The 27954-nt window shown below is 63.6% G+C and overlaps 1 protein-coding gene across 2 annotated transcripts; it reads right to left on the reverse strand.

The window, feature by feature from the left end:
• TMEM201 (transmembrane protein 201) lies at positions 1 to 27382 on the reverse strand. Of its 2 annotated transcripts, none has more exons than XM_046017508.1 (11): positions 27146 to 27382; positions 20386 to 20506; positions 19692 to 19886; positions 18303 to 18479; positions 16288 to 16637; positions 15457 to 15660; positions 10026 to 10258; positions 7047 to 7118; positions 6177 to 6476; positions 5253 to 5390; positions 1 to 4255 (listed from the first exon to the last, which is right to left on the reverse strand). In XM_046017508.1, the coding sequence occupies exons 1-11, from the start codon at positions 27256 to 27258 to the stop codon at positions 4158 to 4160; spliced, it is 2001 nt and encodes a 666-aa protein (XP_045873464.1). In that variant the 5' UTR covers positions 27259 to 27382; the 3' UTR covers positions 1 to 4157. The 2 variants fall into 2 exon arrangements, 1 of the variants encoding a protein (XP_045873464.1); XR_006820088.1 differs by lacking the exon at positions 1 to 4255 and adding an exon at positions 5512 to 5751 and having other exon boundaries at positions 5276 to 5390.
• Between the last annotated feature and the right edge of the window lie 572 nt (positions 27383 to 27954).

Below are 27954 nucleotides of genomic sequence, written 5' to 3' on the forward strand. Positions count from 1 at the left end.
GTGTGTCTCTCCCGTCACCTCTCCTCGGAGCTGAGACCTGGGAACACCTGCACGCTGGCCACCTCGTGGACATCTCGTTCCTTCATTCCACAGTATTTCGTGAGCCTCCGCTATGAGCCGAGGCATCTGCCCGGGTAGGTCACCTTCCCAAGGGGAGGCAGCCACCACGGAGACTGAATGGAAGCAACAGGACACTTAGGGACAGAGTCACGGGGGGTCCAGAGGAGACCTCTGAAAGCAGGCAGCCTTTGAGTGGTGCCTGCAGCTACAGTGAGGGGAGGAGGAGGACTCCGGGCAGGGCGCCCAGGGGCCTGGGTCCACCTGCTGTCTCCAAAGCATCTGACGCAAACGCTCACAGCTGAGTTTCACAAGACCCGTGCTCTGCCGTCCCCCTCCTAGTTTCCCTAGTTAGGAGGGGCCCTTCCACCCAGCCACCTGCGTGTGCTCCAAGCCCAAGGCCCACCTGGACACCACCCCGCCCCCACCTCCCATGGCGGAGTCCTGTGGGTCGTCCCGGCAATCGGCCAGTGTCCTCCCTCCTCCCGTTCTCACTGCACCTGCTCTCCCTGGAACCAGGCGGCTGCCCCCACTGGGCCCTCCTTTCATTCTTGTGCTCCTCCAACCTCTGTCTTCACCTTGTGCCCAAGCAACCTTTTAACAATGCACATTTGCTCCCGTCTCTCCCTTGCTTGAATTCGGCATTGACTCCTTCGTTCTTGGGGTGAAATTGGAAATCCCAATGCACCCTTCACGGGGGACCGCCTGCTCTCCTCCCTCCCCGGGCTCTTGCCACACTCTTCAATTCTTTGAAAGCTGGCCCCGGGGGCCTTTCCAGAAGCACTGGACGCCCCCACACGCAGTGATCTCATCGTCCTTGAACTTCCTCTCCAGCCTCCTGACCGCACTGGAGACGCTGTGTCCTGTGACCTCGCAGCCCTCTGCTGCCCGTGCGTGGACTGTACGCTGACCTCGGCCGGCCTCCTGCTCTAGGTGGGACTCCGCGGGACAGAGCCATCAGGACTCCGCTCACCACTGGAGCCCCAGTGCCCGACACAGCCGCGCACACGGGCCCTGCGCGTGCTAGGGGCACCGTCACAGCTATTGTGCAAATTTGACTGTGATGGATGAAGGCAAGAACGTGCTGTGGAAATCCCGGAGCTCCGCCAGCTAATGAACAGGGGCCACACACAACTCGAAGCCAGCAAGTGCGTCCAGTCCCACGTCGGTCCCTGAAGCCAAGCTGGCGGTCCCCAAGCCTTCCCCAGGTTCCTCCACTCCTGGTAGTGAAATGTCCTCAGAGATGCTACCATACAAAAGACTTTGCATCACAGGAGGGTCTTGGCATCTGATCACCTCTCAGAAGGGCCAGGTCAGCTAGGTCCTTGGCCCAGCCCCCTGCCGAGCACCCCCTGGGCGCCATGAACCCCACCCCCCATCCTCCCTTTGGGTGCTCCCATGTGCTGGGCCGCCCCTCTGCACTGTGATGGGCTTTAATGCCCCCATTGGGCCTGCACCTTCAGAGTTCAACTGAGCCCACAGAAAAGCAGACCCCGCAGTCACCAGGCAGCCCAAGCACAGAGCTTGTCGGGGGGACACTGACCAGGGGCACCCCTGGCTCCCTGCCCCTGGTGTTCTGGCTCAGCGAGGGTCCAGAGGGGCACCTTTGAGTGCTTTTTCTGAATCCACCCTGAAGTCGGACCTCCTCACCCAGGCTGGGCAGCATCCTGCTGTGTACTGGGGGTGAAGGTGTCAGTGACGAACCGGGCTGCCAGGAGGGTCAGTGGGCCACTGGGAGGCGGCTCGGGAGAAAACAAGGTCTGTCGCCCCTGCAGCTCTGGGGTCAGGTTGGGGCCTGCTGGTTGGGACAGGCTTTCTGCCTGAGCCCTCCTGGCTCACGCTGTCCCCAGGGACACCCTCCTAGGTTCTGGGCTCAGCCAGCTCCCGTCTGCCCCGCCCACCCAGGCCTGCCTCAGGCAGCAGGTCTCCTGGTTCCAATCCCTTCGCCTCCAGGGGACAGGCCACACTGTACTTGCCACTGCCACCATAAGCCCCAACACCCACTCTCAACCCTGTGTTGAAGAAATGGGTGAAATCGCTTCCGCCTGCGGCCAGGACCCCTCCCCACCGGGCCTGAGCCTCCCGAGTGAACAGAAGACAAGACGGACGGAGGTACGTAGTTCAAAGGTTGGTATCTTTTTTGGTTTCCTTTTTTGCTTTTATAAAGAAAAATAAGGTTGTGTTTTTTGACTGAAAGAAACGTAAGCAAGCCTCCTTCCCCACCCTGCCTCTCCCCTGCCCCTGCGGGGTGCTGGGGCCTCGGGTCTCGGGCAGGAGGGGCCGAGAGGAGGGGGCGGGCGCTCTGTGTTGGGGGCTTCCTCAGAGCCAGAGGAAGGGTACTCGGGAGTGGAGTTTGGCTTCGTTAGGCAAAAATAAAATTAAAAAACTTGACACACGCGCCCGCTCCACAGACAGGGGCCAAGCAGCACCATCTGTGCGTTGGGATCAGCCCTGGCAGTCGGACTCGGGGTCCCGGTGCGGCCCCCGGCCCCGCACGCCCCGTGTGCTGGCGGGGAGGCAGGGCAGGAAACAGCTCTCGGGACAGGAGCGGGGGCGGGGGCGGGGAGAGGAGAGAGGGGGAGGTCAGAGCAACTCCTTCCCCACATGGTAAAAAAAATTACTAAAAAAGCACCCAAGGCTTAAAAAAACGAAACCTCCCTGGCAGGGAGAACTGGGGGCATCCCGCAGAGCAGCAGAATGCCTTACCTGGCAAAAATGTGTAGAAAAATAAAATTAAACTTTATCCCTGAATGATAAAGACCCTTCCTCCTGTCCTCGCGACTACTCCCCTCCACCTCCCCCACTGGCAAGTCTCAGAGTTCACCGAGACCGCCAGGACCTTCCCGAGGGGCACAGGCACGTGCAAGACACACACGCGGCCCACGCTTGCTTGCTGGCCCGTGGCTGAGGCCCCGGGCAGTGGGGCCGGGGTGGGGGAAATCTGAGGGCCACATGCACACGCACACGCATTCCTCACAGCACTGGGTGGGGGCGGGGTCCCTGTGCCAGACCAAGGGCCTTCCTTCCCCCGCTCAGGGGCAGGACGGGACCCCTGGCACAGAGGCGGAGGGTCGCGGGGAGCAAATCGGTGGGAGCAGTAGGCAGGGCAGTGGCGGGGCCTGGGGTGGGAGAGAAAGTCAGCCGAGGTGGCCTGGAGACCGAGGTCACACTGAGCCTACAGTGACAGCACAACGAAGGGAGGCAGGAAGGAGGGTCTTGGGGGGGGCCAAAGGGGCCAGGTTGGTGGCAGGGCAGGGTATGGGGTTCGGTCTCCTTGGAGACCTGCAGGCTGCCCCGGGCCTGTCCCGCACGGCCATGTAGGCTGAGGGCTCCAGCGAGGCCCCTGTGTGAGCCCCAGAAGCGCAGGCCTGGGCAGGTCACTGGAGGTAACAAAATGGGGGCACACGAGGGCAGCAGGGAGGCTGGCAGGGGGACAGGGGAGGAGAAGTGCTTACACCAGAACTTGAGGGGCCCTGGGCTGGGGACCCCAGGCAGGAGAGCCAGAGGCCAGGCCAGACTTGGAACTGATAGGACAGGGCGAGACGGGGGCAGGGGAGGCCCGTCCTCGAGGGGGCCTGTCCAAGGGCTCTGTTCTTCCCCAGGCAGGACTGAGGGTGAGTGACACAGGGACTGTCCCTTGCTCCTCCCCCAGGGAACCTGAGGTGGCTGCGTGGAACCAGAGTACAGTACAGAGAGGTGTCTGGCCCGCAGCACAGGGTCGGGGGGCAGCCGGCTCCCGGGCAGTTACAGTCGTAGTGGTCCTCCTGCCAGGCGGGCTGGGCAGTGCGGGAGGGGACCCCAGGGTCCCGCAGCCCCTTGGGGATCCCTGGCTTCGGGATCAGGGTCAGCACCAAACACAAGTGATGTCAGCCGAGGAGACGGGCAGGGAGGAGAGTGATCTCACAGCCCACGCTCAGCCCTACGGTCTGTTAGGTGAGGAGGGGATCCCGAGGACAGGACGGGCCCAGTGGGGTCACGGGCCCTGGAGAGGACGACGGAGGCAGCGCCCCGGGGAGGGCTCCGAGGCCGGCAGTGGTGGGAGCAGCATGCACCGGGGCACCCCTGAGCCCCTCAGGGACCTGGAGGCTTCGGGCCGCAGCTCAGCGCAGGACCTGGTACAGGTAGGCCGAGGTGAAGAGCACGTTGGCGGCCAAGCTCACGGCCAGGAGGCCCCGGACCAGGGAGGGCCCGAAACGACCTTGGAGAGAGAGTGAAGAGACACTGTCAGAAGAGGGACCGGCAGGTGGTGGGGTCGCTGTGCAGGGGACCACCGACCCAGCCCCCCCGGGGCCTCCCCGCCCAGGAAGACCCCTGCCCCTAGGGTCACTTGGTCAACGAGGCGCCTCCTTTCCTGAGCCCGCGCTACCAGACGGGGACCGGGGTAGAGTGTCCTGCACTCGCACCCGGGTAGGGGTCAGGGGGCGACCGCCACCGCACAGACAGGAACAGGGGCTCTAGCAGAGTGAAGAGTGCCCCACCTAGGCTCTGGGCTAGGGTTCCCTCCCCAAGTCTGTGCTCGGGGGTTTCACGGCTGCTGGGTCGCACCCCACACCAGCCAGATGTGGGGCGCAGCACCTATTTCCGGTCGGCTCAGGACCACCTGCGCACACCTGTCCGCCCATCTTCCCCACACACGTGGCCCCCCGATGCCCCTGGGCTGACTCCTGCGTGCCCACCGCGTGCCTGGGGCTTCACAGAGCCAGGAGCTCAGCTCACTTCCCGCCCCGCGGCCCGCACGCAGGGGAGCCGGACGGGAACCCCGCAGCTCCCACGCCGGCACAGGCACTCCGGGTTGGCGTCCTCCCGGGGACCCCGTGCGAGGGCTGGAGTGCTCTGCGTCTGCGCTGGCGACAGGAGCCCCCCTGTGGCACCGGGGGGCTCAAGATGTGGCTGGCACAGCCGAGGCACTACGTTCTCACCGGTGCTAAGTGTTCCTTCCGTCAACTCTGACTAACCCTGAGGCCAGGGGCGGATCCAGACCCTGATCGGAGCATGGGGCATGGGCCTGTTGTCTGTCTGCCCTGTGAGGCTGGACTCGGAAGGCGCTGGGGGGGTTGTTTCACAGACTTCTGGCCCTCGAGGGCCCTGGAAAGCTTTCTCTCTCAGGGTCCCTGACAGACCAGGAGGGGCGGGGGCTGCAGACCCGTGGCCCCCCCGAGCCACCCCGCCCTCCTCCCCCAGGTTGGAGCACAGACCTCTCCAGGTGGCGGCCCCCTCTGTGCACCCTTGGGTGGTGGTGTCCACTACACAGGTGGACGACTGGGAGGAGTCATCCTCTTTCTTGATGGACCGGCTGCTGCAGGCGCTGCCTCCTTCCGGCCCCGACCTCATGTCTGCAGAGAGAAGGGGTGTCTCAGCAGGTGCTCACAGTTCACCCCCGGGGACAGACGTGGGGTGGCTCCACCTCCAATCCCAGGACCGTCCTTGGACGTGGCCCTGCCCACTTGCCCTAACCCTGGGCAATGGGAGGCCAGGTCCTTGTTCATAACCCGGCTGCGTAGCTGCCACGAGGGGAGCTGGTTTTGGACCAGGAGCAGCAAACTCCGTGCCCAGCAGGCGCTGGCAGATGATGGCCACAAGCGAGGCTTCAGGAGGTGGGACAGGGGGGTGGCCAAGGCTGGGACGTGGGATGTCAGCCTGTCCTTCCGCCTGTCTGGCCAGTATCCAGGCCCACTGTGGCCAAATCTTCTGGCGCTGTAAGAAGCACAGCAAATCCACACATTCAGGGGAAAGTTCTACATTGTAAAGGTTAGGCCTGATTTTAAAAATTTCAAAACGCTTGTCAGAACACCACCATCTGAGCAAAGCAAAAATATCTGTGACCAGACAGGAACAGGCTAGCAAGGCACGATGCCTTTTTGATCCATCCCAAAGAACAAAGGCCCCTCAAGGTCAAATGCAAAGGAAGAAAATAAAATCAGCCCACGGAGGGCAATATCTGACGGTCTATGGGCACCAGAAGCCAGGTCGGGAGTGTCTGGAGCTCAGGAGAGGGGCCTCACATGCCCAGAGAAGGTCAAGGACAGGCCCTGTGTGACCTCTTGCTGGGTCGTCCCACACCTGCATGTGACCAGCAGCCCTGTCACAGCTCGACCAGGGGGGCAGTCAGAGGGTCGTACCCATGTTGAACTTCGTGTCCTGTGCCGGTGATCTCTGCGGGACCTGGGGCGGCTCGAGGGGGAAGAGGCTGCCATTGTGGGGTGAGTGCTCATCTGAGCTGCTGGGTGTGCTGGGGGCCTCCCCGGGGGGTGACGGGAACAGCAGCAGCTTCTGCCCCTGCAGGTTGAGCCGGGCGGGGCTGATGAGGGGCCTGCGGTGGCGCAGAGAGCCAGAGCTGGAGGCCACGGAGCCAGCCACGGAAGGCGCTGGGGAAGGGAGCGGGGAGGAGGGACAGCATCCCGACAGCAGAGAGAAGTAATCTGGAGGGCAGGAGGAGGACAGAGACGACGACTTCTGGTTAGACTGGTGACAAGGCGTGAGCATTCCCTACTGTCACAGCTACCCTTGCTGTGGCTACTGTTCCTTGGTCCTGGGGCTTCTCCTCTAGTAACCCGGGAAGAAAGGCAAGGCTGCACCAGGCTGGGGGACTGCCGGGGGCTGAGGGCGGCCAGAGGATCACAGACCCTTCACCACATCCCTGCTGCCCCCTGAGGGCACTCCTGACTTAACTAAGGTTGGGGAACCCCAGCCCTGCTCCTGGCGGGGTCCTGAGTGCGCGCCTCCAGCAGTCATCACTGATAATCGTGACAGCATTCCATCGAGTCCTGGAAACTGCTGCGCCCATTTGACAGAAGAGCAAAGTGAGGCACAGGATGTGAGTCACTTGCCCAGGGCTACACTTGCTGGAGACGCAGGGCTGAGACTTGAACACCGGCCCCTTTCGGACCCTACAGCTCAGGCTCGCCACGCTGCTGTTCTATCCACGGGATGCTCCGGAAATTCCCGCCCACACCGCGCCCCATCGAAAGGAGCTTCCCCATCCTCCTTACCTGAAACAGGAACCTCTCCAGATCGAGACACCTGCGATGGGGGGCGGCTCCCGCTGAACAGATACCCCGAGTCTGGAGGGAAAGAGAAGGGTGACAGGTGTCAGGCCTGTGGGGACGACAGCCGCCGCCCCTCCATTCTCCAGTCCCGGGTCTGCTGACGTTTAACCTTTGTCACGCATGTCGGGCTCTCACGAAAACGGGCTCTCAAGCGACTCCGTGAACTACTGTCCGAGATCCGCTTCGCCCCTCTCAGTTCGTGGGGAAAGTCACCCTGGCCCCCTTCGCCCAGAACCACTCCTGCAGCCTTCTGGGGTCCCCCCCGCTAACCTGTGCCTGCCCGCCCGTGCTGCACCTCAGGGAGCACCGAACACGCTGTTACTCCTCAGTCAGGCGCCCCCCAAGGGCGGAGACTCCACCCCACACATCCTGTGTCCCCAGCGCTCCGCTGAGAGCTGAGTGTGGGAAGATCCAGCGGCCGCCGCGTGCTGTCCTGAGCGGCTGCTGCTTCACCGCCCTCGGGGTCCCCTGCCCCTTCCCCTACAAGGCCCACGGACACAGGCCCAGGCCAAGCCCTGTGTCTGGGTAAGCGTGGCCACGTGGTCTTTCCGGAACCTGTTCTATGGATGCTAGGAGAGCAGTGTCTTTGCTGGGCACGAGCTGTAGGGATGCAGGGATGAGGCCAGAAGCAGGGAGGAGTAGAGGAGAGCGAGAGCGAGAGAGACAGACAGACAGACACAGGAAATGGGAACCTGGTTACCTGAGCAAGGAGCTGCAAAAACTCATCCTCACCGCCCCTAGCTGGGAGGCCCTGGGATCCCGCCCGTCACCAGACGGTCCGAGACTGGCCTGGATCCTACAGAGATGCCCCACGGTCCTTGCCTCCAGCCCCGCAGGGCAACAGGGAGGCTGTGGGTCCTCTGTGATGGGTGGGAAAGCCCGCCCCCACGGCCTGCACTGGCTCTGGGATGCCGCGCCCGCCCCAAGTTCTCTGCAAGGGCCACAGGAACAGATGGACGTCTCTGCTCAGGGGAAAAGGAAAAGCATGAGTATGAACTCGGGATATAAGCAAAAAGGCCTTTAACTACCTTGGAGGAGCTAAGCCTCTGGTCATTGCCGTTACGGGTATTCCCATCCCATAGTAACAACAGCAGCGTGTCTGCTGAGGGCCCTGCTCTAGAAGCTTCCCTGATGTCACGCCCACCTCAGGCCTGAGGTACGGCCTCTGGTTCTAGGCCCTCCCAGGGTCATGGGCTGGGGACCCACTTGGCTGTTCCCAACGGACGGTTCCTGGCACTTCAGCTGCCCACATCAGGGGCTCACGGGACCCCCAGGGCGCGTGAATCAGCACGAGCCTGGCTAGAGATGGGGAAGCCTGAGCAGCCCCAAGTTGCCTCCAACAGACCAGCAGCTGGTGCACTTTTCTCCAGAGGGAGGAGCAGTGGGTGGGGGGGGGGGAGACTTGGGGCTGTTTTTCAACCCTGCGTCTGCCCTACGGGGAACAAGAAGGGCAGGAAGGTGCCCCTCGGAGATCAAGTCCCTGCCTTTCACCCTGCAGGACGTTACCGGGAGTCATTTCTTTTCGGGCGCTTGGGATCAAGAGTCCTCTGCTCTACTGACTGCGCCAGCCAAGTGCCCTGCTCATTTCATATCTTAAAGAGCAGAACAAGAGGCAGCCTTCCCCCACAGTCTGCACCTCTGTCCCCAAGACGGCCGTCCGAAGGCCCCAGCAGGACCCGAACTGAGCTGGTCCTACAGAGGCCTGGGAGCTTGTGTCCCTGTCCCCACCTCGGCCCCCACCAGCCACACCCTCACCCCTACCCAGAAGGCCTGATGAACAGCTCCACAGAACATTCTAGGGGAAGGGCCCAGCTGCTGGGCCTCCCAGGTTCCCAGGTTCAGGGAATTCCAGGGACCAGGGACCACCCCCAGGGACACAAGCAGGGGATCAGGAGCTCTGCTGAATGAGCGGAGGAGGGCGGCTCGTCCAGTAAGCCCGCTGACTTCTGGTTACACAGAACTATTCGGAGTCCAGGTGTCTGTACTGGGGCAATCACACCTTCGGTCCTACCCCAAAGGCCGTGAACCCTACCCACTGTGTGCCCTGTCCCTTCTGCGGTGTGACGCACCCTCTATCCAGGAGGATGCCTGAGCTCAGGAGCCAGACAACTGGGCACAAAGCCCGACTCTGAGCGCAGTGGGACCCTGGGCAAGTCATGGCAGGGGGTGGGGGGGAACCAAAGCTCAGAGGGGACTCTGCCTGGAGCCGGAGCCCCAGCCCAGCAAAGCTGCCGTGGGGCTTCAACGAGACACCAGTTGCAGGTTACCAAGCCCGGATTAACCAAGAGGGCGCCCACAGTCTTGGAGGCTGGGATCCTGGCTCGTGGCTTCCCACTTCTAAACCCGCCACCCGGGAAGCCAGCCCCCAGGACGCAGCCTGAGGAGGCGGCAAGCTCAGTCTGCCCAGGGGGCTTCCCAGAGCACCAAGGGCCCTCACAGGTGCTCCCCCCGAGGCTCCGAGGAGGAAACGCCAGATTTAATTGATAACTGACTTCCCAGGAAGAGTCTGCTGCAAAAGGTGAAGGATGGGACAACGTCTCTCTGGACAGGGCCCAGGTGTTGGTCATGCCAGGGCCTGCAGGCAGCAAGCACTCAATAAACCCGGGGAAATGTTCCAGCCCCCAAGCTCTCAAAACGTGGCAGTCAGGACAACAGTAAGAACAGCAGCAAAAGACCAAGGCCAATATGTGGACATCTACCGAGCGCCCGCTGCCCTTCGAGAAGGTGCTTTGAAAGCGTCACCTTGTTTGACCCAAACACCCACAGGCAGGTTCTGCTACGAGCCTTGTTTTCTTGGAGGGAAACTGAGGCTCAGAGTAGGAAGGCAGCTGCCGAGCAGACGCGGCACCAGGATCTGAGCCCAGTTCCGTCCGTCCCTCCGGCAGGAGCTCCCCCAGCAGCCCCCCGCGCCGCACCCCTTACCTGCCCGCGTCAGGGAGGGTATGGTTCCCAGCGAGAGGGCCCGGCTGAGGCGGCCCGGCAGCGAGGAGGGCGAGGCCCGGCGCGGAGACCGGAACAGCTGCTGGCTGGCGAGCGGCAGGAAGCCGGGCGGGGTGGGGATGAACAGAGACGGCGGCGAGGGGCCCGCGCTCGGGCAGGGCCCGGCCAGGCTGGGGCTCGTGGGGCAGAGGCCGGGTGCAACGCATGGGGAACACCTGCAAAAGCCCATCGGGCGTGGGAGAGAAGAGGAGGGTCAGCCCCGGGGGGCTCTGGAGGCGGCCTCCGCCCAGGTCCCGGCCCCTCTCCCCTGGTGCCAGGTGGGGCCGGAGTCGGGGTCCCAGGGAGGCGTGCGTTAGTTGAAGCGGAAAAGCAGTCCGACCACATTCACGCCATTAGGAGCGGGTGGCTGGAGGCGCCCGCGTGCCCCAGCCCTCCCCAGCCCTCCCTGCATGCCCCCTCGGACCCCCATCAGCTTCACAGCAAACTAGTTCCACTACTAGTCTCGGGATTAAAGTGACACTGTCGCCCTTGCCAAACCCACGCCAACCCTTCGCCTTGAAGCGAAAATGCCCACGCCCGCGCCAGGCACCCAGTGAAGGCCAAAGGCCTTGGGCTCCCCCTGGCCACTTGGCGCTCCATGCCAAGAGCCTCCTGACGGGGCCGCTGAGCTCGGGGAGCCCCCTGCTCCCCAGGGCCCGGCTCCGGGCACCCCACTGCTGCTCTCTGGTCTCGTTCACTCGTCTAAAGCCGCTTGCAGAGTGGAGAGGGAGGCGATCAGGCTCCGGGACCCCTGGGAAGTGGCTCTTGGGGACGCAAGCCTAACTCTAGCTTAGAAAAGCCCAGTAAACGATCGCAAGGCTGCCCAAAAGACGTAAGGTGACAGTGTCTCTTTAACTCGAGAATGGGACAAATCACACAAGAGGACCCGGTGGCCCCAAGCCAGATTGTCAACCATGCTTCTGATTAAGGCAACCGATTACAGAGGGAGGGGAGGGACAGAGGCAGTTAATACATTAGTCCGCCGTCCGGACCGAGCTGGGGGAGGTCCAGCCTTACCTCAGTCCCAAGGGACAACTGGGGCCATGGACAAGGTGCCGATGGATAGGCAGGCCGGCTCAGGCCCTGCAGCAGAGCCGGGGGCCGGCTAAGGGACCCACCCTGCGCCCCTCGTGACCAAACGCTCGGGGCACCGCAAGCAGAACCACACTCTGCTGACCTCCCTGTTTTTCACTCCCAGCCCTCGCTTTAAACAAGTTCCACGAGGCAAGCGTGGGGTTCGCCCTTGCCCCCCTAAGAGAATCATGGGACCTTTTGGTGCGTTCCAAAACACCAGGAGGCTACCTGGACGTTAGCAGCAAAGGCAGGGCCCCTGGGTTTGGGGGACGTGGGGAAATCATGGCAGGAAATCATCAAGCCCGTCGCCAGAAGTGTCTGGCCAACTCCCCGCAGGACGCGCCCACACGCCACATGCTGACTTGTCCCGCCCAAGCCCATCGGACCCCCACCTCCTTGCCCCCCCCAGACACCTGTGGAAGGTTCTAGCTCTACACAGGTCAGAACGGTGATACCACGTGGCAGGACGGTGCCACCACTGCGGGGGAAGAGCCAGAGGCGGGAGGGGGCGCTGCCTCACTGCAGGGGCAGGCAAGGCACACTGGGACCCTTGGCCAGCTTGCTCTGATCGCGTGTGAGGTTCTGTCCCCTGCGGGGACCTGCGCCTCCTCGGGGACCTGGCAGGCTGGCAGGGCAGGCCTGTCCAGCAGAGGGCAGCAGCACTCGGCGCCGGGCCTCCTGTGCCCACCCCCACCGCAGAGTCCACTACCCCCCGCCTCCCACCACCTTCCCCGACCCGCCAAGTGAGGGGAGCGGCTCCACGTCAGGCTGCAGCGTTCGGAGGTGGTCAGCTGTCAGCTGTGCCCAGGAGAAGCTGCCAGGGTCCTTCCAGCTCTTGCCCGCTTCCCCAGATCCTGCTCACACCTGGGGCCGCCCCAGTGCTTAGAACTGGAGTCTCAGCCGTCCGGCACGGGAGCTCTTCCCAATCTCTGATTCCGAGAACGCTGGCACCGAGGAGCCGGTTCTCTGGTCTGACCCCTCCTGCTGTGACACGCAGTGACATCAGTCACCTAGCAGAGCCTCGTAAAGTGCCAAGGGTGCTCCCATCACGGCTCCGCAGCAGACGGTCCCTGGAAACCTCTGCCAAGCTCCAGCGAGCTCAAAGGTATCGACGCTTCCTTTGGCGAGCAGCCCCCCCAAACCAGCCCGCACCCTCAGACCCCATCTCAGAGAGGCACTAAGCCCCGAATCCAAGTCTGCACGTCCACAGCATCAACGGGTTCTGGGACGGGGCGGGCGGCATGTCCCATCTGACGCTAAGGGGGCCACCCGGTCTCTTTCGACCCAATCCCAGTCCGTGTCGGGAACGGAAGGAGAGAAAGGACTACATTTTAAGCAGCAGTTTATTGAGACGGGGGGACAGACGACCCAGCCGGGCACGACGACAGCCGAGCCCTGAGCCGCTGGGGCCTGCATCGCCAGCACCCAAACCTGACTCCCGTGGGCACACCTGTGCCCCAAAGTCCCCTGCCCCGGCCCAGAAGCCTCTGAAGGAACGTGAAAGAACAAACAAAACATGGTGCCTGACGCCCGCCGGTGGGAGCGGAGCCCCGGAGGCATTTATTGAGAATACAGCATGACACACACGACATCTACGGCCGGAGTCACGGTTACAGCAAAGACAGTCACCGGCCAGTCCCCGCAGGTCACCACGCAACCAGAGAGGGAGAGACACAGGGCAACAGTCACAGACAGAAGGGACAAGGGCTCCTCCCCAGGCGGGTGTGTCCAGGCAGCTGCTCCGCCCACGATGGGGACCCGAGACGTGGGCCCCCCCTCACGTCTTGGAGACAGTCACCACCTCAGGTGGTCTGACAGTGGTCCCCAGCAGAGGGGACAGAGGTCCCAGGTAGGGCGACGCATTTCCAGTTAATAAGCCCCGATCCCAGTGCTGCCTGCTCTCTCTTAGCTGTTGCCAGCAAACATCAAAAAGCGTGGAATACACTCCAAGCAACGCACTTCGAAGGACAGACAGGTAATTTTAAAAAAAGTCACACAGAACTCTAAAAAGCCCAGGACCCTGCGCTCCGAGGGTGACTTTCCCTCCCCGCTAGAGGGCAGGAAAGACATCTGCTCAGCGGGGGCTCCTGGCCAGCACGGGGGCTGGTTGTGGTTATTATAAATAATTTAACTTAAATACACACATACACACAGATGTCCTGCTTCTACTCAACGCCAAGAAAAGCAGTCATTAGCATCACGCTGTCAGTTTCCTTGAGGACGGGCGCTTCCGTACACGAGGGCACGCACAGCCAACAGACCATGGGCTCTTGGCCTGGCACCTGCCGCCTCCTCTCCCTCCCCGGCAGGCTGACTGGGGATGAAGGGACGGGCAGTGGGCCATTGCCCCCAGTTCCTCCTTCCTGGACGGTCACCTTGCACCTCCCTCTCTGCAGAGAATACGCCAAGCCCAGCCAGGCGGGGGCCTCAACTGGGGCCACAGAGCTAGGAGGCAGCTCCAGACCCCCCCCGCCCCGACCCCAGGTGCAGGGCGGTGCCCCGGCTGCTGCACACGCATGTGCGTGGGGTAGGGTGGCTTCTTAGGACCCCGTGAGCATATAAGGACCATGACAGCGGGGCCCAGACTCCATGAAGGGCCGGGCACCTGCCCCTCAGGCTCGGTTAGTAGGTGGCCCCTTGCTGAGTGTGATCCTCAGGGGCACGTCCTCTGCTTTGCCTTCCCCCAGCTCCAATATGGAACGGGGAGCGGCTGGCACCCTCGGGGGCCCATCTGGAGGGGGACAGATACTCAGTGACGGGTGGTAGGCCACACCGGCCCTGGAGGGAGTCAGCTGAGTCAGCAGAACGCCGGACGGGGGCAGCCCTGGGCCCGCCCGCCTGCTGGGATGGCACTCAGAGATGGCACCCTAGGCTAACGCCTTCCTCCCTATGCGGGTGGCACTTGTGTGTTCACGCCAAGATCAGCACTCAGGGGCCTGGAGAAAGGTCCTCCTCTCATGTCAGATGGTAAACTGAAGCGTGGAAGAGCCCAGGCCTGGCTGGAACCAGCCAGTGACCAGCGGGCGTGCTTCCCCGGGAGCAGCAGCTCCGTCCCTATGTTTCCACCTGCCCCACGGGGAACCGGGAAGCAGGAGCCTCAGCAGCCTCCGGGAGTGGTGCCAGGAGGATTAGTGACAGGACAGAGAGGGACAAGTGACAAACGACCCGGTGTCATGTGTGCCAGTCTTGGGCCCCCGCCCTGTGCTATCTGCAGGGAGTGAGAACCTTCCCCAGGCATCCTACAGGGGCCAAGTGGAGGAAGTGGGACACCCCAGGCCTGGGGCAGGGGAGCAGCCGAGAGGACTCGGGCCTCGCTGCCAGCCAGGTGCGGCAGCCTCTGCTCGGGAGGCCTGTACCCCAGCCCCTGCGGCAGGTCGGGGTGGCGGTGCAGAAGGCTCGGCCACCGGGATCGGGCCCGGCTTTTAAGGGCAAAGCCAGCTGCATCTAAGAAGGATCAGTGCCCGAAAAACAGAAGACTGAAAGAGAGACTGCTCAGACCTCCCCCCACTGAGCGAACGCCCCCAGCAGCCTGGCTTCTGAGAAGACACTGACCACAGGAGCCACAGGATTCTCTACGTCCCCCTCAAGAGCCTCGTCCCACACACTCAAGGTCAGGCCCAGTCGGGACCCAAGAACAGTGTTCTCTGTTCCTGGGGAGGGAGGCCGAAGGACCATGCGTCTCAGGAAGATCTTGGAGCCGAACTGAACCGTACACCCCGGGGGCGCAGCCCTGTGTCCTCCTGGTTCCCCGGCTCCGTGAGGGCTGGCTGGGCCACTGTCACGACCAAAAGGATAGACCGGGGAAGTGATGTGGAGACCTGGTTGGGGGGGCTCTGCTCTGGCCCGTGCTCAGCAGCACCTGCCCATGCCCAGCAGCCCAAGGAGGCCATGCGGCAAGGGCCCAGCCCCCAGCCACTGTCACCAGCCCGAGCCAGGGGCTCAGGGATGGAGCAAAGTGAGAGGAGCAGCAGACAGCAGGGACCTGCCCCTCACCCCTGGTGTGAAAAGCAGGAAAGAGCTGCCAGCCAGAGGTCCTGGGTCAGAGGCAGGCTGTGTGGGTGCCCCCCCAGGATCCAGTTTCGGGGCGGGGGGTGGGGTGGGCTCTTTGGCCAGAAAGACAGCGGCAGTGGTGGGCAGCTAGAGGGCACTTGGGAGGGTAGCTTGGTGGTGCCGGAAAGGACAGGGGCTCTAGGTTGGGCAAGGGCAGGAGTGAGGCAGGTAAGATGCAAGTCAGAGGGGCCCTGCTCCGGGCCTGTCCGTCTGTCCGTCCTCCCCCCGCAGTCACTGCTGCTTCTCTGACCTTCGGGGCCGGAACCTCCGCGGGCCTGTCGCCTTCCTTGTGGCCACGGCTGCCGTGAAGCCCACCAGGCAGCACAGGGACGTGGTGCTGAACTTGAGTGTGTCCAGCCAGCCGGGCGAGGCAGCCTGCAGGTACTGCTCAGTCAGGTGCAGCCCCAGCAGCAGGGCCCACAGGCAAGTAGAAAAGGCGTCGATCCTCCGGAGCCTGCAGGACAGAGGAGGGCGGTGGTGAGGGCCTAGGACGGGCAGGGTTAAGAGCCCGCACCCTCCGGCCACTTCCAGTCTCCCGTGTCCATCCCTGGTCCTGCCCACAGCACAGAGTCTGGGGCCACGAGAACAGGGGCCTCTGACTCCCACTCCAACACCCATGTGCTGCACGACTCTGAATGGGGGGATCCCAGGCTACAGACCCTCCCTCGGAGCCCCCGAGATGACATGGACACTGTTCACCACGGCCTCCAAGTGCACGGGGGCGTGGGGGGCTAGGGCCCCACTCGGTCCCCAGACAACCAGGGATGGAGTTGGGCCAAATCACCCCACTCTGCACCAGAGAAGCCTGAGAGACAGAAGCATGCCAGGTGGCCGAAGCACGGAGCGGTGAGGGGCCGGCCGGCTCCAAGTGCCACCAACTCCCTCAAGCAGGCCACACACGTTTCTGCTGCCCCCCACCCCATCCCCACTGACTCCCAGCGGCCGGAGAAGAGGGACCGTGTCTCGTTCCAGCCATGCCACGGAGCCTTGCCCACGGCTGCATGCCCAGCAGGGCCTCCTGGCCTCGACTCCGGGTGCTCCTCCGCCCCCCGAGTCCTGCCCCGCTGGGCTCCGCACACACCTGAGGCGGCCGGCCAGCAGCATGGCCAGCAGGCAGGTGAGCAGGCCCAGGGCCACGACGCCCATCTGGTGGCTCTGCCCGAAGGCCCAGGCCTCACGCAGCTTCTCGGCCGCGTGCTCGGGCAGCAGGCCCAGCAGCTGCTGCCAACCCTCTGGCCCCGGGGCGCTGCTGTTGTCGGGTGCGGCGGAGCCGTTGCCACCGGGCGGCAGGGCTGGAGGCAGGGTGGCCTGTGGGGCAAAGGGGTTGCTGGTGCCATAGAGCGCGAGGGTCAGCAGGAAGGTACAGGCCAGGAAGGCGAGGGTGCGGAGCACGATGACCTGGACTGGGGCCTTCACCGCAGATGAGAAGCTCTGAGGGGGAGAGAGACCGGTTAGCGAGACGGCCAGCGCCATCAACGGTCGTCTCCGGGGCCCGCTCTGCAAGGGGGGTCTGACCAGGGCCCCAGCACACTTCTGAAGATCCACCTGGTTCCGGGGGCGCCTGGGCGGCTCAGCCAGTGAAGCATCCGACTCCTGATCTCAGCTCTTAGGGTCCTAAGCTCAAGCTCCGCTTGAACCAAACCAAACTGCCACCTGGTTCCTGGCGGTCAGAGACCCCCACTTTGTTTCTCGGTTTACTGCCGGGCTCCGCTGCCGCACCTCCTGCCTCTCCCGGCCTTCACCCACCACGGACGCCACCGTGCTGGGTCGGCTACGCTCTCCCACGTCCTCTAGAGAAACGTTTTTGATATTACGGTGACCTGTTTTTTCTAGTAAGTTTTTCCTTTTGTCCAGTTCTCATCAAAAGTTCCTACTGTGATCTTAAATGGAATTATAACACACACCGCGGTAACTCAGGCCAAAACGAAGTTAAAAAACCACAGCAGCCACGTTGTTTGGTCTAGGAACACAGTGGTGAGGAGCAAAGCCAAAGGTCAGTCCATCTGGCTTCCTGCTGTGTAGGAGTGGGCGTGCGGGCCGTGGCCGTGTGGTCAGAGGCCTAGGTGCAGCCTGAAACCACACCAGCTGGGCATGGAGAGGGTGGGCAGGAATGCCTCTGCGGGGGATGGTTTTGTTTTGCCTTTTTTTTTTTTTTTTTAAAGATTTTATTTATTTATTTGACAGAGAGAGATCACAAGTAGGCGGAGAGGCAGGCAGAGAGAGTGAGAGGGAAGCAGGCTCCCTGCCGAGCAGAGAGCCCGATGCGGGACTCGATCCCAGGACCCTGAGATCATGACCTGAGCCGAAGGCAGTGGCTTAAACCACTGAGCCACCCAGGCGCCCCTGCCTTTTTTTTTTTTTAATGTTATTTATTTGTCAGAGAGAGAACACAAGCAGGAAGAGCGGCAGGCAGAGGGAGAAGCAGCCTCCCCAGTGAGCAGGAGCCCCACACAGGGCTCGATCCCAGGATCCTAGCACCATGACCTGAGCTGAAGGCAGATGCTTAATGACTGGGCCCCCCAGGTGTCCCTGGGGTGGATGGCTTTTACTTCTAAGCCACCTGCTATTACCTCAGAGTTTCCAAACCAGAACATTCCATCAACCTAGCACAGTGATAATGATTAGAAATAGCTTCAGCTAGACAGTCCCGGGGTTCAAATCCTGGTGTGCGGCCCTCTGCAAGTTATTTAAACTCCCCAAGTTTGGCTTCCAGCTGTAACTGGGGGTCAGGGGGTGGGACGGCAGACCCACCATGAAGGGGGCCGTGGGGGACCGTGCCGGTGTCGGGGAAGCAGGGCCCTGACGCCCACCCCCACACCCTGCTCAAGCGCACAAACACACGCCAACACAATTGGAGCCACTCTTCCTGGGACCCCTGCTTGGTCTGAAGACAGGAAGGGACAGGGGACAGGGGTGGGAATGGAGCCCCTGGAAAGGCTCCTGCCTCCAGGAAAAGGACCTTAGCTCTGAAGAGCTGCCCTCCGCTCACGGGGGTTCAGCCCTCTACCAGGGAGTTTCCGCCCCATCTCAAGGTTGTGACTCCCCAAACGCTGCAGCGGGGGTGGTGGCGGGGGTGTGTGTGTGTCTCACTCCAACCTGCGCGTGGCTCTGGTCTGCCTCCCGGCGCCGGAACTGGTGGCTAAGCAGCAGGGCGCGCAGCTGGCGGTTCTGGTGCTTGATGTAGTACTCGACAGCCGCCTGGCACGGCCGACACAGCTTGTACATCTGCTCCAGGTGGTGGCGGTACACCTCGATCTCTTCGTCGTACCTGCCCTGTGGTGCGGACACACGACCGAGGCTTAGCATCCCCGGGGGGCGACCCTGAGCAAGCCATCCCCGCTGAACCTGCTTCCGGTGGTGCCCGACCCGACGGATGGCCTGCGGTGGTGATGCCGGCCGCCAAGTGGCAGGCCCAGCCCAGAACCTGGCATGCGGCAGGGGCCCACGGGTGACAGGGGCTTCTCCAGCCAGGTTCTGTGACCACACAGGGGGCACCAGGAGGCCAGGAACTTGAGATGTGGTCCCTGCCTCAGGCTCCACTCCTGGGCTCCGGGAAGGCAGGGGAGTCCCAGGAGAAACAGCTCTGGGCTGATGCTACTTAGATGCAGACAGAACCCGCCCAGAGGCAGGGCCTGCCCCTGCCCTTAAGATCAAGAATCCAAAAAACACTAGAGGGCTGAGGGCTTTCGTGGGAGCTGAAGGGTCCTTTGGGCTTCAGGAAGAGCCCAGAAGATTCAAATCTCAGCCCTCCTCCCTCGAGAGGCAGCAGCACACCTCTCCTTCCCCGGGGAGTCCAACACTCCAGTCTGCAGTGGCCAGGAGAGTTACCAGTTTGGTCTCTTACTGGCACCCAAATGCCACAGCAGCGGCTCCGGTTGCCAAACTGCACTCGCCTTCCCTTCTTTATGCAGGTTCCCCGTCTCCCCCTGCCCAGCCACGGCTCGGCTCTGTGCTACGCTCCTTCCTGCCAGCAGAACCGTGGGGAAGCGGGGTCTCTGGGCCCCAGGTGGGCTCCTCTCCAGCGGCCAGGGAACCCCTAGACCGGGCTGTGCTAGCTAACCGGCCTGCTGGGCCCCAACGTGGGCACAGGCGAGGCGAATCCCTAACAGGGGCTGCTTGGCTCTGCCTAGTTTCCTCTTCCAGAAGCTGGGAGTGCTCTCCGCCCACCCCACAGCACCCGCCAGGCGGGCCAGTGGACGAGACGGAGCCAGAGACACAGATGCGACAGTCTGACGAGGCCTGTGCTGGAGCCCCAGGACCCCACCTCCTCCTTGCCCAGGACAAAGCCCTCAGGCAGGCGCTGGGGTTTCCACGACCGTCCTGGCCTGGAGCCCTGCTGGCTGTGACCGCGTGAGCATCACTTGTGCCCCGACGGAGGTGGACAAGGTTGAACGGCTGGGATGTGGGGCTGGCGTGGGGCAGGAGGAGAAGGCCCCCCCCCCACCATGCGCCACCCCCCCCCCCCCGCCACGCACCCCCCCTCACCTCGTCGCGCGGCGCGAAGGCGGCCAGCTGCTTGATCTTGGTGGTCTGGTGGTGGCTGCACCTGCGGCACAGCAGCACCTGGCTGCTCACCCACTGCTGCGGCTGCGCAGGCGCGCGGGGGCGGGGCGCGCCGCTCACCACGTGGTTCAGGTGCTCCATGTACTGCGCGGGGATGGGCTTGTTGTAGTCGCCATTCTGGGGGAGGGGGTGCATTGGTGGAGTCAGTGGGGGCGCCCCTGCTGGCGCCACTCCAGGGAAGTGGGGGCGACCTCAAACCTCCCCCTTCTTTGCAGACAACGGCAGAAACAGCCTGCCCCCTCCCCACAGCCTGCAGCCCTCGGGACCGTGGCACCCTGTGGCTCCAGGGAGCTCCACAGCAACCCTGGGCTGGCCGCCTGGGTCTGTGCGCGGAGTTTCCCCGCACTGCAGCTGCCCTCCCCCCCCACACTCGCTGACCCAGGAGTCTGGTGGCCTGGCAGAGCCGGCCGGTGGCTGTAGAGCATGGCCCACACAGCCGCGCGACCCGGCCTCTGCAGGGAGCCTGCGGACTCCAGGTCTGACGCAAGGCACGGAATGGCCCCGGAGCCAGAAAGTTCCGGGTGTGCACCTCAACCCGCCACTTGTAAGGCTGTGACGCTGCCACGCCCCCTTCCCCAGGCCCAGGTCGTTCTCCCAGGTGGAGGGGCACCCGCACCTCCTGGAAGCCGTTGTACTGCTCACAGTGGGGACAGTCCCAGCAGTTGCGGTTCCCGTAGGGCACGACCGTGTCCTGGTTGCAGAACCAGCAGTTGACGATGGTGTGCGTCGGCTTCATCCTGTGGACGAGGACAGGGTCGTGTCAGCCAGAAGAGCTCTGCCACCTGCACTATGGGAAGCAAGACGGGGGACCCGGAGCCGGGGACGCAGCAGGCTGGAGGAAGTGACTCGGCAAAGGGCTTGGCTGCGTGCTGAGGGCTCACCAGGAGGCCCAGCAAGGAGGCTGAGGCCAGGTGGAGCTTCTCCTAAGGCCAATAGGCAAAGTCTGCCTGCTTGTGCTCCCGCCACCCCCCCCCCCCACCTCCCCAGGGAACACCTGAAGACGCATGAGACCCCTTGGCTCCCGCTGGTCTATGTGGGAACCCAGGGCCACCCCCCTGTCCTGGGGCGGGACAACAGGGGCCAGGCTCTAGGACCACCCTCCTGAGGCCTGCAGACCCTGGGCCTCCCCCTGGGCCGTGGAAACGGTGCTCTTCTGGGAGTTTCCAGATGGCAGGAGCCTCCTGTGCTCCACAGATGAAACCCCAAGAGATCGAGGCCAAGGAGACACAGGGGCGGGGACCAGAGACAGCTGCTCAGACTGGAGCCAAGCATCCCCGATGGAGGGGACAGGGCAGGCCATCCACAGGGGGCCTGGTTGGCCACGCATGTGGTGACAGGTGGGGTCTGCAGGATAATCCCAGCCCAGACACTGGGGGATCTGTGCTCTGGGCGCCTTCACCCAGCTCACTGGCTGTGGGGTGGGGGGAGTGGGGGAGGGAAGAGCAACTGCCCAGCAAACCCCTCCAGTCCCAGGGAATCCAGAAACCATGTGGGCAATGGATGGCAGCTGCTTGAGCCCTGGGATCCTGGCCTCATGGCCCCTGTCCCTTCTGTTCTCCCCGAGAGACCACCTCCAGCTGGGGTGCTGCCTGGGCCCCGCTGTGTGGGCACTCACACCACACCCAAGTGCTGTCCACAGGGCAGCCACGACCTCATGCTTCCTCGAGCCAGAGGTCCTGGGTCGGCCAATTCTAGATGTGAGCCCCAGGAAGCTTGTTCTCACCCAGCCTGGCCTGCATCTGCCAAGCGCGAGCGATCACAGAACCCGCGCCTCCATGTGCTACAACGATCCAATGGCACAAGACACCCAAAGGTGCTCTGCAGCGTAAAGGGCCAGCTCCGGGAACTCGAACCGCGGCCGCCTCCTGGCCCTTCCCTCACCACCCACCCCACCCCCGACCACTGGCAGGTTATGAGGGTCGTGCAGTCAGCCTTACGACCTGTCACCTGGGGACAAGAGCATGTCAAGGGTGGGAAGTACAGAACGATGCCGGCCTAAGTGCCTAATCCATGGTGGTCAGGCTGGGAAGGGGTTGGGGGAGGCGACGGTATGCAAGGAAGGGCCCCAAGGTACAGAGGGCACCCTGCACCGCCCCCAGCAACCACAGCAGCACACTCTCTGCCCCTGTTCAGGCCAAAGCCCTCACGTGGACAAGGGCCCGTCATGTCCTATCAACAGCAAGAGGCCAGAGTAAGGCCTAGAAATGGCCAGGCGGTGCAGCACCATGCTCCCGGCTGTGTGGTGTGGCCTCTGGAGAAAGTCACCTGCCTCCTGGAACCTCCACTGCTTAGGGGACAACGGGGATAATGATAATCCTTGCCGCAAACGGAGGCTGCTGAGGGAATCAAACCTGGGCATTTAGGAAAGTGCTGAGCTGGGCAGGAGGCTGGCACAAGGCACTCGGGCAGCTGCCCCGGGCTCCACGCACAGAGTGGGGGACGGCGGCGCCAGGCAGGGCGAGAGGTGTGGAAACCCACCCCGCCGAGATGCTGCCGCTTGCCCTCTGCTCATTCACGCCTGCTTCACAGGCGTCTCTGTGATGGTGCAGGGGGCCACATCCCCTTGAGTGATGACACAGGCCGAGAGACCTCTCTCACCTGCCCCCGGGGCCCCCATCCTCACCCGGGGCCTCCTCAGCCCCCCCACCACGCCCACCTGGCCTCTGGGGAGACGCCAAGCAGAGGAGCCGGGAGCCTCGGCATAAAGGGCGAGCGGGGCAGGAGATAAAGACGCCGGCCCCGGGGACTCCACGGGGGTGAGCAGGACCTGCAGCTTCTGTCCCAGGGAGTCCCCCGAGCCCCTACTGCCCCAGGAATCCATCATTTCCACTCCGAGCCTCCAGCTCCGCTGCTCAGGAAACGAGCCTGGCCTGGACGCGGGTGGCAGGAAGGAGAGGCGGGGATTAGCTCTGGTCCCCAGGGCCAGCCCGCTGCTCTGCCTCCTGTCGCTGTCACCCCGTGGTGATCCCTGCCCAGGGTGGGGGGTGACAGTGGGGGTCCAGAGGCTACCGAATGCTCCCCAACAGGTCCCCTGCAACCAGTCCTGGAAGGGTCCAGGTCCTGGGAGCGATGGACGGGCCAGCAAGCACCGGGGTGCTGGGGGCATGAGCGTCAGCAACCCGGCCAGCGCCGCTGGGCCCTGGAGGGCTGCACCCTCCTCCGCCTGGACCAGGCCTGACAAAGGAGTGAGGGTCTATTCTGAGAGCTTAGCACCGCTCCTGCTCCTGCTCAGGGAAACGCCCCCTGGTCCCCTCATGAAACCTCCAAACCCCTCCTCCCCAAGCCAACAACCTCCACCCCAGGGAGGCTCTCGGACAAACCACTCTGAGTAGTGGGCGACGTCTGAGGTAGTAAGACAGCATGTCTCCCTACCACAGGCAAGGGGGAGACAGGCCCTGGCGAGGCGGCCTGGGGGAGGCAGGCTGGGCCCCAGCAGGTGGCGGACAGGAGGGCCTGGCAGGGTTCACCCAGCTTCTGCTGCAGCGGGCTGAGCTCCTGGGCTCTCCTGGAGCCAGAGGAGGCCCGAAGCAGCCAGGAGCAGGGCAGCCCCTTGCGAGAAACAAGAGGCAGCTACGTTCTCCCGACCTAGCCCTCCACAACCCCGAACCCACAGACTGGGGGGGAAAAGACAGACACACGCCCTCAACAATGGTACCAGCCCATCAGCTCTGATGGGCATTCAGTGAAAACACAGCTCCTGTCCTACATTTCCTACACATGGGGCGGGGTATGTTCCAGGAGGGGGCCCTCCGCCGAGGGACGCAGCGCCAGGCCCTCGACACCGGCCGGGAGCCCAGCACCGCGTCACACGGAGGAGACACAAGGATGGGCTCCAAGCCGGCTTAGCGTCTGCGGAAGACCCAAGTCCACGTTTCCACCGGGCCCCAAGAAGTGCCCAGCCTCCCCTGAGAGACGGTCTCCAGGACAGGCAGGCCGGTTCCCGTAGAAGCCAGGAGGGCAGCCCCTGGCAGGGCCCCGACAGACAGCGTGGGACAGTCTCACAGGTGAGGGGGCCTCGCTGCAGCCCCAGGTGGCTCCTCACTTGCTCTTCTGTGCCCTGAGCGGGCAACGCGTGCTGTCCTAGCCAGGAGAGTCCGAGCAGGTGCCCCTGCGGCCGCGGCACCAGCAGCTCCAAGAAGCAGCTCGGTTCCTCCAGGCCTCCTGCCCCGACTCAAGACCCACCTCTCTGGGGACAGACCTGGCTTGGGGATGGCGGACCACCCGCCTTTGCCCCAGCACCGCCCCGTGTTCACGGAGCACACGCCAGGCTCGTCGGCAGGGACGAGCAACGCTCTCCACTTCTGACCCGGACACGAGGAGAACGGAGAAGTCCGAGGGCAGCTGGTGACAGATGTCACAGGAGACGCCAACCAGCAGAGCATTTGCCGTCACCCTAAAGAACGGGTCTGCTGGTCAGCAGGGCACAATGAGCGGATAGCATTCAGACAGGCGGGCTGCGGGGCCAAGCGGGGAGGGGACACCCGGCGGGCATCCAGGGAGGGCTGGCCCCTGGGCTGGTGTGTGGTGGGCGGGAGACGGGGACTCCGGACGCCAGGATGAGGCTCTGCTGCCCAACCCGGGAGGCTGGTCTTCTCCGTCTCTAAACCCCAGAAAGTACACAAGCCAGTAAACACCCAGGGTGCCACGGGCGGTGACATGGGAGGCCCCGAGCAGGGATATGCTGGCAGGAGATAAGATCCTGGACACAATACCGAGCAGCAGAGTCCGGAGACGGAGTCGAGGTGGGCCAGGAGCGGGCAGCCATCAGGAGCCCGGAGGCAGGGCAAGCTCGCCCCGCAAAGTGCAATTCAGGCTCCCAGCCCGGGGGGGACAGTGGTGGCCTCCTGCGCACGCTCAGCGAGGACCCAGTGTGGGGCTTGGTTAGGACCCGAAGGGCTGGAGTGGATCTGCTGTGCAATGGAGGCCAGAGGAGGGCATGAGCCCAAGCCCTCCAGGCCCCGCTTCCCTCATCTGGAGAACGGGCTTCTGGAGGCGGTGTGCCCGTACTACCGCAGGCTGTCAGCACCGAGTTACCAATGATCCGGGCAGGACTACTGAGGCTCTGGGAGGGCTGCAGCACTTCCGAGAAGCGGCCTCTTCCCCAGGCTCCCGGGCCGGTCTCCGATACCTCTGCGCTGAGTCCACCAACACCCAACCCTCCCAAGTCGCTTCCCAGAAACAACTCTCCTCATTCAAAAGCCACAGAGCGAAAGCCAACGTTCCTCGCTGTCACAGCGATCTTCCTGCTAGAGGGAGAAGGGCTCAGTCTCTGCAGGGCTAGTCTTGCTTCTGGAGCAGGACAGGGGACGATTTATGATACCCAGACAAAAGCCCGTGCTTTCTGACAATCCAGAGCATCCTGGGAGAGGTCTGGTCCTTCTCAGGCCAACCAGGAAAGAGGTCCCCACGCCACACCATGACTCTGGTGTCCTGTTGCTGGAGTGAAAAGGCCTTCCAGGTACCCTCCGGGCTGCCCTTGAATCAGCTTACCCAGCACAGCCCTGAGTCTCCAGATTCCTATCTCTGGGAGAGGGGAAGTTGCAGCCAGCAGCCCAGGAGGAGAGAACAGGACCCCTGAGAAAAGCCACAGCTAAAGACACAGGAGCGTGAGGCACAGTGAGCAAAGCCAGCCCAACTTCAGCCACACTAAACACAACTGAAGCCTGACCCAGGCTCTGATCCTTGGTGTACCACTCCCCACGCCAGGGCGTCGGGAGGCAGCACTGTCCAGGAGACAAGCCGGGCCCTGAGCTCCCTTCTGCTGTCCACACGCTCTGGGAATCAGAGCAGACTGCCACATGCCCCTGCACTTCGGTTCCCTCACGTACAAAATGACCACCTTGAACCAGCTGATCCTGGAAGCCCCTCCAGCTTCCAGAAATTGGGCAGGAACCAGAACACTGGGAGACCTGTGGTGTCAGGGACCCCTTGAACCGGGAGCTCCATCAATCTCCCGCTATCCTCCCCTGGGAAGCCACCCCTCCTCAGCCTGCCCATCTGGCTCACCCTGCAGACACAGCTGACGTCCTCCTACCCTTCCTCCTCCAGGAAACCTGTGACTCAGTCACCCTCCTGTCTTTCTCCCTTGGATGAGAAACAGCACATGGTGGCGGTTAAGGAAGAACCACCAGACTGCCCAGGTTCAAATCCCAGCTCTGCCACTTGCTGCCACGGACCGAAAGCCCAGTTCCTTTTCTTCTTCTACCTGGTATCTGAGCTTTGCAGGTCCCTTGCTGAAATGACAAACACCCACTCTGTCCCTAGAATGTGTTCACAATCCTGTCTTTTCCCCCTGTTCTCTGAGAGGCCGGATCAGATGTGGAATCAGCTGGGCTGCCCCTGAGGCCCTGCTGAACTAGAGGCCACTCCACTTTTCTCCCTGACCACGGAGGGCCCTCAGAACACCCGGGTCAGCATGATCTGAGCCCTGCCAGCACTGGGACAGTTACTGACCTAGCTCAGCAGCGGCTGCGGCAGCAGCAGGCGGACCGGATCATTTAAGAATATTAGGCTTCCGTGGAGCCTGGGTGGCTCGGTGAGTTAAGTGCCTTCAGCTCAGGTCATGATCCCAGGGTCCTGGATCCCAGCCCCGCTTCAGGTTCTCTGGTCGGCAGGGAGCCTGCTTCCCGCCCCCACCCCCTCTGCCTGCCTCTCTGCCTACTTGTGATCTCTGTCAAATAAAAAAATAAAATCTTAAAAAAAAAAAGAATATTAGGCTTCCCCGCTCTAGGACGTAGTGTAGCCTGGGGGTTAGCAATGCGGGCTCCAGGACCAGGTGGCTTCAGTTCACACGGTGGCTCTTCTAATTATGACAGTTTACTCAGCTCTTTTGTCCCTGGCTTCCTTCTCCAGGGGCTGCTGGGGTCATGACTCTGACTGGGCCCCTATGAAATCAGAACGACGCCCCAGCCGGCGAACGCCCGACCGGAAAGTGCCGGCTAGTGTCAGTCCATCCCAGCGTGTGCCCGCCGAGCCGGGCTGAAGGCCGGCAAGAGAGCAGTCCCCATCTCCCGGTACTCTCCGGCAGGGTGTCGGGGCCGGGGTGGGCGTGGGGCGGCCCTACAGATCCCGCGGCTCGGCAGGCACGCGTCTCCGTGGGGGAGGAAGTTTGTAACCCACGCGCTGGCCGTCCTCGCCCGCCCCGCATTCCTGGGATCCCCGAACCCACCGCCCGGCCGCTTCCCCACCACGAAGACTCCCAGCCCAGCCCCCAGCGGGACGCGGGCGTGCAGAGCGGGTCCCGGCGCGTGGGCCCATAGGCCGGGCCCCCACCGCCACGCCGGGGCCTCGCGGGCAGGGAGACGCCGCGCGGTCCGGGAGCGGCCGGGGCGGGCGGAGAGCGGCGGGCCGAGGCCGCGTGGGCCGCGCGCACTCACCTCCGCGCGATCCGGTAGAGCAGCACGCCGGCCGCGGCGCACGCCGTGACCCCCAGGCCGCCGGCCAGGCCCGCCGTGGGGCAGCGGGCCAGCAGCGCGCTCACTCCCTCCATGGTTCCCCGCGCGGGCAGCGGGCGGCGGGCGGCGGACGGCGGGCGGCGGGCCACGGGGCTGGGGGGGGCCCAGAGCCGCAGGCGGGACGCGGGGCGGCGGCGCGCGCCTTCTCGCGCCGTGACCTTCGCCGCTTTGTAGCCGGCGCGGGCCCGCCCCCTGACTCGGCGCGCTCCCGCCGCGCAGCCAATCGGGGCTCGGGGCGAGCCCGGGGGGCGGGGCGCCGGAGGAAGCGGCGGCACCGGGCCGCGCGCGCCCTCGCGCGGCGGGAGGTGGGAGGCGGCGCGGCGCCGGGTCCCCCGCCCTCCTCGGCGCCTCGCGACGCTGGGGGTGAGTAGTCTCCCGCTGGTCCGCTCTGCCCAGCGCTGGCCAAGCCCGGCTCGTGCTCGAACAGCTGTTTTTCTGCAAGCTGCAGCTCTTTTAAGCTACTCCATTCAACAAAAAATTCGTTACTGGAAACATGAACGTCCGTCCAGAGGGGCGAGGTTGAATGAATCTCAGGACAGCCCTACCTCTGAACTTCAGAAAGCGAGGCGGGGGCTACGGGTGCTGGCCTGGCGGGAGGACGCGGCTCAAATAAAGGGAAGGTGCACACCGATTTTGGGAATAACGAAGTTTGAATGAAGACACTGCTAGCAGGTGTGTGCTTGCCCAAGTCCAGGACTGTTAACGCTGAGCCCGGTTCCGCAGGGGCGTGG

Source organism: Meles meles, chromosome 1, assembly GCF_922984935.1.
Source record: "Meles meles chromosome 1, mMelMel3.1 paternal haplotype, whole genome shotgun sequence".
In the NCBI taxonomy this organism is placed as follows: Eukaryota; Metazoa; Chordata; class Mammalia; order Carnivora; family Mustelidae; genus Meles; species Meles meles.